This window comes from Micropterus salmoides, unplaced genomic scaffold, assembly GCF_014851395.1.
Source record: "Micropterus salmoides isolate LMB-PRFRI ecotype aquatic unplaced genomic scaffold, ASM1485139v1 Ms_hic_scaffold_14, whole genome shotgun sequence".
In the NCBI taxonomy this organism is placed as follows: domain Eukaryota; kingdom Metazoa; phylum Chordata; class Actinopteri; order Centrarchiformes; family Centrarchidae; genus Micropterus; species Micropterus salmoides.
In genome coordinates this window covers 9,397,640-9,410,688 of record NW_024040485.1, presented here as the reverse complement: position 1 = coordinate 9,410,688, position 13,049 = coordinate 9,397,640, and the positions used below count along the sequence as shown (strand labels likewise).

At 43.3% G+C, this 13,049-nt stretch overlaps 1 protein-coding gene across 1 annotated transcript; it reads left to right on the top strand.

The window, feature by feature from the left end:
* The first annotated feature begins 7,665 nt into the window (after nt 1-7,665).
* On the top strand, nt 7,666-12,374 carry LOC119902964 (transmembrane protein 200A). The gene is given in 2 exon segments (XM_038719364.1): nt 7,666-7,809; nt 10,743-12,374. A coding segment is annotated over 1 exon segment (1,599 nt). The 5' UTR covers nt 7,666-7,809; nt 10,743-10,775.
* The last annotated feature ends 675 nt before the right edge of the window (nt 12,375-13,049 follow it).

Genomic DNA, 13,049 nt, shown 5'->3' with positions numbered 1-13,049 from the left:
CAAATACATTTTTTGATCTGATTAAGGGATCACCAAAGTTATTACAATTCTGCAACAATTGTTTCCAGCTCATCCAATAGTTGTTGAGATGTTTCACTCAAAACCACAAATGTTAACCTCATGGTGGCACTGCAATGTCAGCCTCATGGTGAAAGTGCAGGGGATAACCAAAGTCATTAGAATTTACCTCTGGGGAACAGCGTCTGTGCAATATTTCATGGCAATCCATCCAAGAGCTGTTATATTTCAGGTAGAACCAAAGTGGTGGACCTACCAACAGACTAACAACGCCATCCCTAGAGCTTTGCTGCTAGCATGGCTAAAATATATATGGTATTTAAAGCAAAAGGCTTCCTGTCATGTGTAACAGCAAAAAAAAACTTGAGTTTAGCAGTTGTCGTTTGGACTACTGCAATGCCTTACTCACTGAGAGAAAGGCTGTGGGCCTATACCAGAGCAAGTTTGATTAAACTTCACACTCTGATGAGTTTCAGCATTTATTACAAAATTTTACAGCACCTCCCTGACCTGCGTGTCAAGTATGAACTTATCAGGCATCTTAAGTCATCTGGCACTGGCCTTCTGGCAACGTGGTTCCACAAGCCAAATCAAAAGTTGGCAACATTATTTATAGTTTTTATGGTCCTAGCTGCAAAGATTTACCAGTTTTCAATAGATGTGGTGCTAGATTAAAGCTGCTCTAATCAATATTTTTATAATAAAAATGGATCAAATAACAAAAGCAGTAGCTTGTAGTGATAAACCCAGAGATTTATTCACCCGACTCAGTTCACCTCAGCTCTCTCTCTCATATCAACATCTTTCAGCTCGTTGTTTTGGTTTTTTTGGTTCACTCTCATCATTTCCAGATACAGCAGGCAGTTGTTTCTGGCAAAAGCGCAGATAAACCAACTGTATGCTACCGGCCGAGCACCAAATAGGTGACAGACACACTTGTTAGCGACTAGCTGGTTAAGCAATTGGCAGCTAAAGAGCCAGATATTTCCCTGCAGACCAATAACAGAGCTAGAGGGAGAGTGAATATTGCACTTCATCAGTTGACCTGAAACAACTGAAACAGGAGACACCAAATAAATGCTAATACTTACGCTTCGTATCTGTTGGATGTTAAAATAGGCAACTGTTTGCTTAAACATTCACCACATGTCAGTGTTGTGTTCACAGCACATTGCGCCACCACAAATGGCAAAAAAAAGAATATTAATGTGGGTTTAATGTTGTTTAAAAACAGACTGAAAACATTCATTTCCCTTCATGCTTTTTGCTTCCCTGGGAAGCACCTTGTATCTCCACTGGAATTAATTTCATGTCACATTATAATACAGAAGATCAATGAGAGAACAGGTTGTGTAACAATAAGACCTCTGACCTCTCTTTGAACCTTAGGGATATGAGAATAACACATAATCAATATGCTGCCAGTGTGTTGAAGAGAGGTCGCAATCATACTCTTTGCAGTTCTTTTGTTTTTTTATATTTCTCATTTATGGTTTGTGGTTAAGAAAGGTCTCAATGTAGGTCAATAATCCAGTATGTGGAATGATATCACCTATGAGTTGAAGTTGAAGATGAATTTTTCTCATCAGAATACATCACTGACATGTTACTCAATTCGTTACTCAATTCTCAGTTTGCAGAGGAAAAATTATAATCTTCTGGATACACTCGGACAGCTAGGATTTTCGGCTGTAAAGATTAATTTGCCGGATAACACAAATGAGTCTGTGCCCTGCAAAGGCTTAGTTCATTGGGACATGTTGATTAAAACATTAGCATATGAAAAGATGAATGACCTCAAAGATGCTCTGGATAAAAGCAGTCAAAAGTGGTTGTGTTAGGTCGACCACCGAGATGAAGCTCTTCTGATTGGGAACACATTCAGGCAGTTGCTACACAACTGGAAATGTTGTGATGAAGATAAGTGACTAATGTGGCAACCATATGCACTGATGCAAGAAGTCGGATGAATAAGAAAATCAGTTTTGGAGACAATCCATGGTGTCAAATTTACAGCATACCCGACTCTCCAAAGTCAAAATAATATAATGAAGTCCTATCCCAGCAGTCACATCTATCTATTATTTACTGATGTTTTTGTGTCACTTACTCAGTGGAGCCTTTTAACATGATTAAAGAGCTTCTCCAAAGAAAGATCGCTCTGGGGAGTTTGCTTGTTGGTCTCCCATCAAACCACCTAGTCTCCACATTCCTCTGACACAAAGTTGAGGTAACACCATATGTGTCGCACAACTGAAAATAGAAATAGGAGAGGAGCTGTGAAAAAGACAAACTGGCCACATTAGCCTAAAATCCACTTATAGGATTGTGCTGAAATGATGAATGACTTCTTTGCCATAGCCTACATGTTTTTAAGACTCCGAGTCCTTGTTTAATTCTTCTTGTCAGACCCAATGGTCTTGTTTGCTCCCCAGCTTGTTTTTTTAACAATGCAAAATATTCAGTTGTGTTCCTTCATTAATCATGCAATGAGGCTAACAATGCCTTACCTACTAATCATCCAAAAAAACACCAAAAATATCAACATTTTTGCTTCTTCCCTTTTCAGCCTTTGAGTGTTCTTAGAAGTGGTGACGTAACTGAAGGTCATGGAGCCTCATGCAGCCAATGCCAAGACACCACCATCCTTCCACTTGATTTACCTGCTTAGGTAATATTGTGTGACTGCTGCTGTATCCATGGCAATGAACCCCTGCTGATGCCCTCGACCCGGACTCCTCTGACGGGCTGATTAGCATGCATGGTTGAGGCCTGAGCTCTTCCCTGATTGGTCCTGTCAGCTCCTGGCATGGGCTCTGGCTCACCCCTGCAGAAGACCCAGCTGGCTGAATGCCCCCCTCCCATCATGCTCACGCCTGCTGTATTCTACATGACTGGACTCGTCCTCTAGGACCTAGGAGAAGCGTGCTCCTGTACAGTCAGTGTCAGTGCCAGCATGTTTCACTGAATCACATGCAGTGATGCTATCTTTCTATATATTTGCTGTAAATGTTTAATGTGGGGATCAGCATTTGCAGAAGATGAATGTCTAAATCTGCCACAAAGAGAGGTTTTCTTGGACATTTGGCCCTGCTATAAAAACTGCCAACAACTTATGTCATCACATTTCCTCTGGTTTCTCAGGGTGAGCTCTTTTCATTGTTTCCTCTATCTGTTGCCTTTTTGCAAGTCACACCTTTTGAGGGGGCGACATACAAAGACGGCAGCTGATAAAACATTCGCCGTTAGCTGTCACTTTTGCCCTCTCATTTGATTCTCCACTGCCTCTGTCCCAGCCCTCCAGCCCAGATAAAAAGGAACCTCTTCTAAGGTGTTCCGGGAGGCATTATAAAACGGTTGCCATGGATACGCAGTCTGAACAGGCTCCACATACAGGCAGCAGAAAAGGAAGTGGCAGATGCAATATTTCACATTTTAAAAATTTTCTTTTTTCTCTTGTCACCACACAAGCTGATGGACTGCTGCCAAAGATCAAGACCTTAAAAATAGGTCTGTAAGGTTTCTTGTTGTGTTTCCATTAGAGGGACTGTTTGCTTCTTGCTCCACAGAGGAGGGATGAATGGTATTTTTTCCGCCTCATTTCGTCTTTGTTGTTTTCTCCCTGAAGAGATGACCTATATTATTTAGGATTGAAGATCAAAGAAGGCTTTTCTCACTGTGATCCCATGAAGCTCGCATCTTACAAGCCCCGAGAATCAGCCCCTGATTGCGCAACTGCCTCACTGCACTGCAAAAATTGGCCATGTAGCCAAACAGTGGAAAAACAGCTTCTATTTAGCTGCTCAGCCTACAGGATTCATGATCCTGCAGTTTAGGAGGAACAGAGCTTTTGATGTGGAGGATTGTAATTACTGTCTTTTCTTGAGATAATGTGAACTCTGCTCATTGCTGTTTATTATCCTCTGCATAAGCATTTTCTGAGAAGGTGGTGGAAAAAATAGTTTTTACATTTTCTTTAGGCAAACTTTGGCACAACTCAGTTCAGTCTTAAAAGAGTTGTCTGAGTTCCCTAACCAGGGCTATCTTCCATTACAGGAACATGTTACATCCATATTTTTCCCACAAATTCCCATTAGTGTCACCAGCCGGTGATATGTGGGCTAATGCTGGACTATATTCATGTTCAGGTCTTTGCTTGCCTATTCATTAGCCATTTATACAGTGGAAAGGAAAAAAGGTCACAAGTGGGAACGGGCTACCTGCTGGGAGCAAGTGTTCACCTGCTGCTCTCCACTCCCACCCGCCCATCCGTCCACACACCACTGATCCCTTCTCCTCGGTAACCCAACTACAGTGGTCCCTGTGCCTGCTACAACTGGGTGTTTCGTTCCATTTCCAGTGCTCCACATGATGTCAGAGACGCATGGCTGCCGAACATAGAAACGGGTGGACAAGAAATGCCCATATATCTCCACGACCTGTATCAGTCGCTAGGCTGTCATGCATCACATTAGCCACAACCAGAAGCTGCAGGTCATTCATCAAAGGAAGGTCTTCTCCCTACAGTACCAGAGCTGATAATGGTGCAGATGATGGTTACGGCGGGAAACTCTGATTTATGAGGCGGCCCATTCTTTCCCTTCAGTCCCACACACACCATTCTGCCGCTGTAAATACTTACTAGAGCAACAAATGTGTGTCAGTCCGCAGCTGAAAATAGTCCCCAATAAATGCAAGAATTATTCCTGTTGGAGTAACATTTGCTATAAACGATAAATGCCCAGCTGTTTTAGTAATTTACTCAGCCTTCTGTAAAAATGAACATACTAAACTTTCTACAGTTACTACTATTTGTGACCTATGTTCAAAGATTTACAGCTTTAGTAGGGACCAATAAAAAAAAATAATAACCAGTAAAAATTGTGTTAAGTATTGACAGACGGACCAACGCATTGTTGTCCTTTTCATCGGAATATTGTTAATAAGGAAATTATAAAATAATGCCATCCTTATCCTTTAGCCACTGATTGCATGTCTAACCAGACAAGAGGCAGATTCGTCATGCCTAAACAACTTAGACCAGAGCAGTTCTTTACAATTTAATTGATGGCTCCCCGTCTCCCTCAAATCTGTAAAAGCTCTCAGCAACTGTATCTTCCTTTCTAAGGCCTCAGAAGGGAGCACGGCTTTTATCTCTCCAACTGCAAAGCCCTCTGACTCCTGCAGCAACCAAGGCGGTAATGATGACCATGTCTCCTGGAGGGATTTGATCTCTTGCTGAGCCCATATTCCAAGTTTCCACATTTCCAATTAGCCTGTGTAGCCCAAGCTTAAGATATGAAATGAACCTACTGCAGCCTCCTGATGCTGGTTCAGATATATCTCTTAACTGTTAACCAGCATATTGTACACAGAAAGAGTGTCTGAGAAGTAAAGGAAGCTAGAGGACAATGTGTAACGGCTTGAATGTCTTCCTCTGTGCTCTGGCTGTGCAGACACAGAGCAGTAACAAAGCCAGTTGGATTTCAGGAGGAGATCCACTGGAACTATTTTTGACACCACAGTATATGTGAGCCCTACCGTTGTGCACCGTCTCTTGGGATGCCTGTATGTGTGAGTGATGATTTGTTTGTTTTTTTGATAAGCATCAGAAAATGGTATAGGAGCAAATCTCATATGGATTGAATAGAACTGTGTACAGGAGACACATTGTTCAAGGTGGACAGGGCGGGAGAGTGGCGGCTTAAATAACCATGACAGACACGATATGATCACTGAGGAATAAATTGAATTACTGCTGCAGTATGGATAGGATTGCCCCTCCCAACGATAAAAGACACAGCATTGGGAGAGTGTGACATAACCAAAAGCTCAGCATCACTCTAGTCGCTCTTTCTTTGATATCCCTCTTTTCTCTACCTCACATTCCCTTTCTTTCTCTTTCTATAACAGAGAATGCTCGCTTCATCACCATGCGCTAGGTGAGTTTAATTACCTGGGGGCGTCTTGATAAGAAATGATGAAGTATGCGAGGGTAAAGTCATCAAGGCAAGTCGGAAAATCTGCAGAAATAATGTAAATTTTTTTGCAGCTTCTGCAAGAGTCTGCAATTTAGTACTCTTTCACCTGTAGGTCATGGAAACTACTTTCCCATAACAATGAGGTCGCAATAACCTGAATATTTCTCTATAGTCCTACATTGTGAAAAGACTGATGAATTAATTTTTCTCCTCTCTATTGAATTAATTACGCAGAACAGGTGCTGGCAAGTCTCTGACACACTAGACACTCTTAACAAAGATCCATTTGAGGGAGCTCAAATGAATACCAGACCTGGTTTTCTGGGTGGCAGAAGTGAGATCTGTCTGAAATACAGAGGAAGTCGAAAATATATCAGGCTCCACGTGTTGTAATTCTGGAAGCATTTTCTCAAACTGATTAGGGATTTGATTCAGGAGTTGTCGGGGGGGAAGTAATCTCTTGAATGTTCTGCTGGGAGAATGATGTGAAGATGATAAGGGTGAGGGTGTTGACTGGTGTGGTTTCTGCACCCAAAATTGAAAAGTGTATTTCCAAATGTATATTTCCAAAGTCTAAAATAAAAAAAACATATAGTAAACATTTTTCAGCTACTTTAAATGAGTAAGATAAGGGTATGGGGAGACTTGGACAGGCTGGTGAGGTCAAGTATATTATGGATTACATTTTCACAGAATGTTGAAATGACCAATCTCACCCAGTGATTATAGTGACTGCTGACATTCTCTGTTGGATATCTTGGAACAACATATTTTGTAATATCTGTTGCATTTGTTCACAGCAACAGACATTTAAGACAGTATAAGCTCCTGTCAGAAGCTCGGAAACATCTGTTGTGAGTCACTGTAACTTCCTATATTGCACAAGCTTAGAGCTGCTCCAAACTTCCAAACCTTCAGACCTCCCACCCGTTAACACCATGGATTAAAGACAGCTCTCTAAAACCCCTGGATTATTTCCCATGTATTGTGCATACTTTGACTCCCACTGCGGAATGCACACACTGGAGTTTTCTCCATTCCTTTTGCTAGTTTACGCCATAAACAAAACACATTTCTGGGTCATAAATGTGCAGTCAGCTCTCTGGAGCATCAGCACTATTCATGCCCCCACCCCCCACCCCTAAACCCTTCCCAGTGCATAGCTGCTGCCTCTGTCTCCAGTCTCACATCACTAAAAACTTGTTAAATATGGTGACACAGCAGGCAATGTAACCCTGGGCAGAAAGGTAGGGGGGGGGGGGAGCACATGATGTAAGAAATGATGACTGGTGGATTTAAATGTGCCTGTTTCTCTTCTCACCTATGCTGTATGTGCAGTTTGAAACCTATAACACTGTAATTAATTCATCCATTGTATGTATCAGAGGTATACCACATGCATATTAGTAGCCTGTGTGTTCCTTTTGTTATTGCTGTCCAGGCCATTGTGCAAAAATCATAGACTGCAAAAACTGTCATCTGCATAATAGACGATCAAGTTTATTTCAGCAGGTTAGTGGTTGTTGTGTCCAGACGTGGGGGGAAAAATTTGGAGGAGAAAAAATGTGCAGAAGCGTTAGGAGTACAAGACAGTATGATAAATGTCCTGGGCAGCCCTCTTTTTTTCACGTTGCCCAATAATCACCACCAATGGAAACGCAGTTGGCCCGCCCCTGCCGGTCTATTGTGAGTCTGCGTTCAACTGGAAACCACTCTTCCAGCCTTGGCACGATAGTGGCGCACCACGACATGCACAGCTGAACGAGGAGTGCACCTTTGAAGATGCTTGATTGTCAAGCCACGATTTCTGGTAAGAGCCTAGTTGTTTTTTTTATACGATTTTTTTATTTCCACATCAGCACCAGCTCCTCCCGCGTCTTCACCTCCGGGTGAACACCCATGCTTCTTTTGTGTTTAACTGTCGCGTCTGATCCCACATTGACTCCTAATAGACTGCATCGAGGTGGAGCAGGGTTTAGGAAGTATTTCTAACGTGTGGCCGATAGATTTAGTAGGGTATTTTTGACCTCGAATAAATCGACGGACAAGAGTTTTGATGTCAGGAAGGCGTTGGACTTGGAGGAATACGCACTCCAGTCCGTTTACTTTTATCCGTGAGATGAAAATTACGATTTTGCTGCAATTTGATGGAGATAAATCGGTTTGCTTTTAATATTTGATGATCATCTGTCAAATATGTGAGAGACACAAAGAGAAAAAAGGTAGTGGAATGAGAAAATAGAAATATTTTAAAGGCGAATCTATATATCCAGTTAAACTTTTTACACCTGTCAGGTTTGCATTAAATGTCGATTTCTTATAAGTTAGTCAGACAAATCAGGTACTGGTATAATGCGTTTAAATAAAGGTATAATTACCACACCGCTCTAGGTTGTAGTTTTAGTTATGAAAGCATGGGCTTCGTCAGGCCGTAGAAGAGGTGTGGATGTTTGTCATCTGTCTGCACCTTGCGAGCCCAAAATTACAGTGTTAGGCTTTGTGCTGGAGTGAGATGCTTCGCTGTGGCTCTGGATATTTTCAGGGCACCTCCAACTCCACAGCAGCTCATATTTGCTTCACGGGCTTTTCCAGCAGAAGGGAAACAGATGCGCCGTAATGTCAACAGTCGATTACTCATGCAACATTGCGCGAAAATATGCGCCCCCGCAGCTCGGATGTACTGAGCGTCAAAGCCGGGCCTCCTCTCCATCCTGCCAGACGGGCAGTTTTTTGGGGAGGCGAACCGAAGAGCTGGCAGCTTCCCGTTCAGCACCGCAGACAGAGTAACAATCCCGACTTGTCCACACCCACTTCTGGTCCACGTTACCGCTGACCTTCTCTTTCCAAACATAGAGAGCGGTCCGCCCACGCTTTATCAGTTTTAGTGCGGGCTGACTTGCTCTCGCCCGGGAGGCATTTGAGTGGTTATTGGATGTGATATACTGAGAAAGCCGCTATAAACAGCAGCTGAGTACCGGTGTGTTGTTTGCCGAAGCTCAGGTGCGGAGTTCTGTGTTCTACTTTCCGTGGGAACTGTCTGTAATAACTTCATGAAGGGATATTAAGGGCCTTCATCGTCATTATTTTGACCGTTTGGCTGTGAGAGCAGCACCCAGAGCAACCTTTGAAAACGTCTTATTAACTGCTGCTCTGAAAGGAATTTGTGGAATAATAGGTGATTCGTGAACCTTAGCACTATGTCATACACAATTAGGCGTGATTAGTCAAATCAAATACCAAGCTTACCAGCACAATTAATGAGGGAGTGCTAGAGATTGTGTAAGTAATCAGCCATATCCTCAGATTATTATTCCCCACATGTGGTTGAAGCTCATCAGCAGACATCTGTAATCTTAAGTGTTGGCTTCATTGCCTTTTGGACCACTGCTCCTGCTATCATGCTGCATTATCAGAAAACCAAACACAAATGCAAAGATCTTATGTGGCAAAGACTATGTTGGCGTGCAAACAACTGGCTCATATTTGCCTTTGTGCTGGGCTGTAAATGTGAAGGGTGCTGTCATCTTGGAGCACAGCTGCGTCGGTTGATGGTGAAATGGATTTGGTTGGAAAGCAGGAGGGAGTGTTGGTAGGAGAGAATGGTGCAAAGAAAGGAGAGGCAGGAAGAGAAAGAGAGTAAGGAAGCGAGAGTGAGGTGGAGAGAACATGCCTGCTGGCCTCCTGTCTGGACACATTACATTTTCATAGGCTGATATCGCACCGGCACAGCTGAACATAGATAAATAGCACTCCTTGTACTCAACTGTCAACTTGGGTATTTGTCTCTGTTTGACTTACATCATTGTATTTATAGATCCAGCAGCAGCAGATTGATGTTATCTTTAGTGACCTTTAATCTGATGACTAATATTGCATCTGCCTTTGGTTCAAAAGTGAGCTGTGGGCCCCCTCCTCTTTCCATGCAACCAATTTTGCCCCAGAAATGACTCTCCTACACTGGAATATTAAAGCCCCTGAAAACTTGGCGTTAAGTATTTCTCTATAACATTAGATATTCATGACTAAAAAGTTTTGTAAAACATAGTTTCAAAGTTAAAAACAAAACCCAAACATCTTCAGGTATTTAGAGTTTATCACTCAAAAACCCAGCATGTGGGTGTTGTTCCATCACATTTGATTGACAAACAACCCACTAACTGTCAGCAGATTTTGGTACTAAATTCTGACTGGTGCCCGGATGTACGTGACATCATGTTTTTCCCAACCTCAATTCAGTAAGAAGAGCACAGAGAGAGAGAAAAAAAAAGAAATACATAAATAATTTCTCATGTGAAATAACCAAAACTGTTCCTACTTTGGTAGAAATATGTGTGCTCATGTTGGACCCATTACTCATAGTAAGTAGCTGACTAAGAAATAGATTTCAGGGCCTTTAAAGGTATCATAACTAGATGTTTACACCTTAAGACCCTTACCATTTCAGTTTATATTGTGTTTTAGTGGTGTATATCGCCAAACAAGTGTGGCATTAATCAGAATACAATACAGTGACTGTCATGCAGTCACAGAGTAAACCTGCATTCTTGTGCAACCTGGGGCATTCGTGGGGACTTTGTTGCCTATGTTGTCAAGTTAATAATCCAGCTTTGTATGTATAGCCTAATATATCTGGATTACAGGTGTTACCAATTACCATATTTACTATGTAGCTGTTTCTAAACCTTCTGCTTATCATGTATATCATTAACCTAATGCTCTGTTTTCTATTTTGTGTCCTGCCAGGTTAAGTGACAAGCCTGCTGTCCAGTCCCCACCATGATAGCAACAGGTGGCCTGCTGCGCATGAACAGGCGCCAGGATTCCCTCCGCTCTAAAAACCGGGCAGAAAACAAAAGGAAGCGGAAATCCAAGAAAAAGAAGAAGAACGATGTGGTGGTGGTGAAGGGGAAGCTAAATCTGTTCTCCCCAGCCGGTTTGGTGGCTGGTGTTGGAGTTATAGTTCTCATGGTGGGGATTTCCATGGCTGTACTGGGCTACTGGCCCAGCCAGAACCAGCAGGAGTACCAGGAGCGCCGCAGAACTGGAGCATACCACACCAACAGGATGAGCTACTCCAAAAGTCCGCCTGTGTTCTCGAACTTGACCCGTGCTAAACCTCCCTCCGGTCAGACAAATGTATTCAATCAGAGCCATTCTAACAGCACCACCTCCGACCCGTCCCGCAAATGTGGCTTCTTGTGTGACTTCCTGGATAATTACCTGTACTCAGACAATCTGAAAGTCTTTGGACCGCTGGTGATGGGAATCGGCATTTTCCTCTTCATCTGCGCCAATGCAGTCCTCCATGAAAACCGAGACAAGAAAACCAAAATCATCAACCTTAGGGACATCTACTCCACAGTTATAGATCTACACAGCATACGGTCAAAGGAGTACTCTCCTCTAAATGGTTTGGTGAACTACACTCAGTCGAGAAATGCTGAGGGTCCATCAGGATCGTTCCCTGCGAGTGGGACACTTACTCGCAGCTCCTGGCCTTCCACTGGACTCGGTCTCCAGGGCGAGTTACGCACAGATGAGGTCTTCAGACGCCAGTCTTTGGCCAGTAGGCCTCGTAGCTTGTCCAGAGATGTCCAGACCTTCACGGACACTGTCTACAGCATCTACAAAGACTACAGCAATAGCAGTGAGCAGGCCCCACAGCCCCGACAGTGGGAGACCACCTCTATTGTCACCTCCTCTGTGAATGCTTTCACCCTCCCCGTGATCAAACTGAACAACTGTGAGGTGGAGGAGTCTGAGAGAGCGGAGGCAGAGGGACGCTCAGAGGAAGGGGTCGTTATTGAGGCCGCTGCTGAGACCATTAGTGAGCAAGGACAAGCCAGCAGCAGCCAGGCTGACGAGGCGGATGCCAAGGAGAAGGACGCCCCGACAGCGGATTCACCGACCCATCGGAGCCATGAGGAAATAACCACAGACACGGCTGACCAACAGGAGGTGCAGCAGACTCAACCTCAACCACAGTGGAGCCAGCTGTCTCCTCCATCACCTGTTGCCAGGGCGATGGGGTCACGACTGTCGCTCAACTCCCTCACAGATCAGCCCAGGTCTGCACGCCGCTGCAGCCTGTCTGTGTCTGTGTGTCGTCAAGGCGACAGAGCCAGGCGCTTCAGCTGCCCTCGCCTGGAGCGCTCCAACAGTAAGGGCTACATCAAACTGACAGACCTGGGGGGCGAGTCCTTCGAAGCCCCCGACACAGACACTTCTTTAGTGCCCACCGAACAGGACGTAGCAACGGACGCAGCTGCAGCAGCAGCAGAGCATGAAGAAGCTCAGGGAGAGGACGATCTGGTGACACCCAGCACGTCTGCAGAATCCTAGACAATGTATTTTCTTTTGCTGATGAGCCTCTGAAAACTCTTTGATGTCTTGTTTTTTGCTTCGAACCTTCTTTTCTGATTGCTGATGCGAAGCTGGCCATTACAGACAAAAAGAAATATGGAGAGTAAGCAGCTAAGGACTATTGAAACATAGCCATGAACACTCAGGAGCAAGGCTCTTTATAAATAACACATCCACAGCTCAATATTCAGATGTAATTTTTCTATTTTTTCAATGTAGCAAGAGCAATACTAAAGACTTGTAAGAAGATTTAGTAAAGATTTGTAAAAAAGAAAAAAAAAAAAAGAAAACAAACAACGAAAATCTGATCTGACGAGTTTTCTCTTTTCTTTTGTATAACAGTAGGGCAAACATTGTAGCTTGTAGACTTGCTAAAACTGTCACTGAGAACTACTGTCTGACATGTTGTACTGTAGCATTAACATATGCCACAGAAAATTAAATAGTCTAGGTCTGTTTCTCAACATTGTTCTGTGAATACCATGTGAAAAGGTAAATTGAATTGAATCTCAGGTAGACGTTTGGTTTAGGATCGGAACCTTGAGGACAAGGCCTTCCCTCTGTGCACACTTGTTTATATGAAACATTCATGGTTGAATAAACTTGACTGTAACACCTCCTGTTTGTCTAATAGGTGTCAATGTGTGATATTAGATTATATGCAACGAATGCAAAATTGTTTGTTTG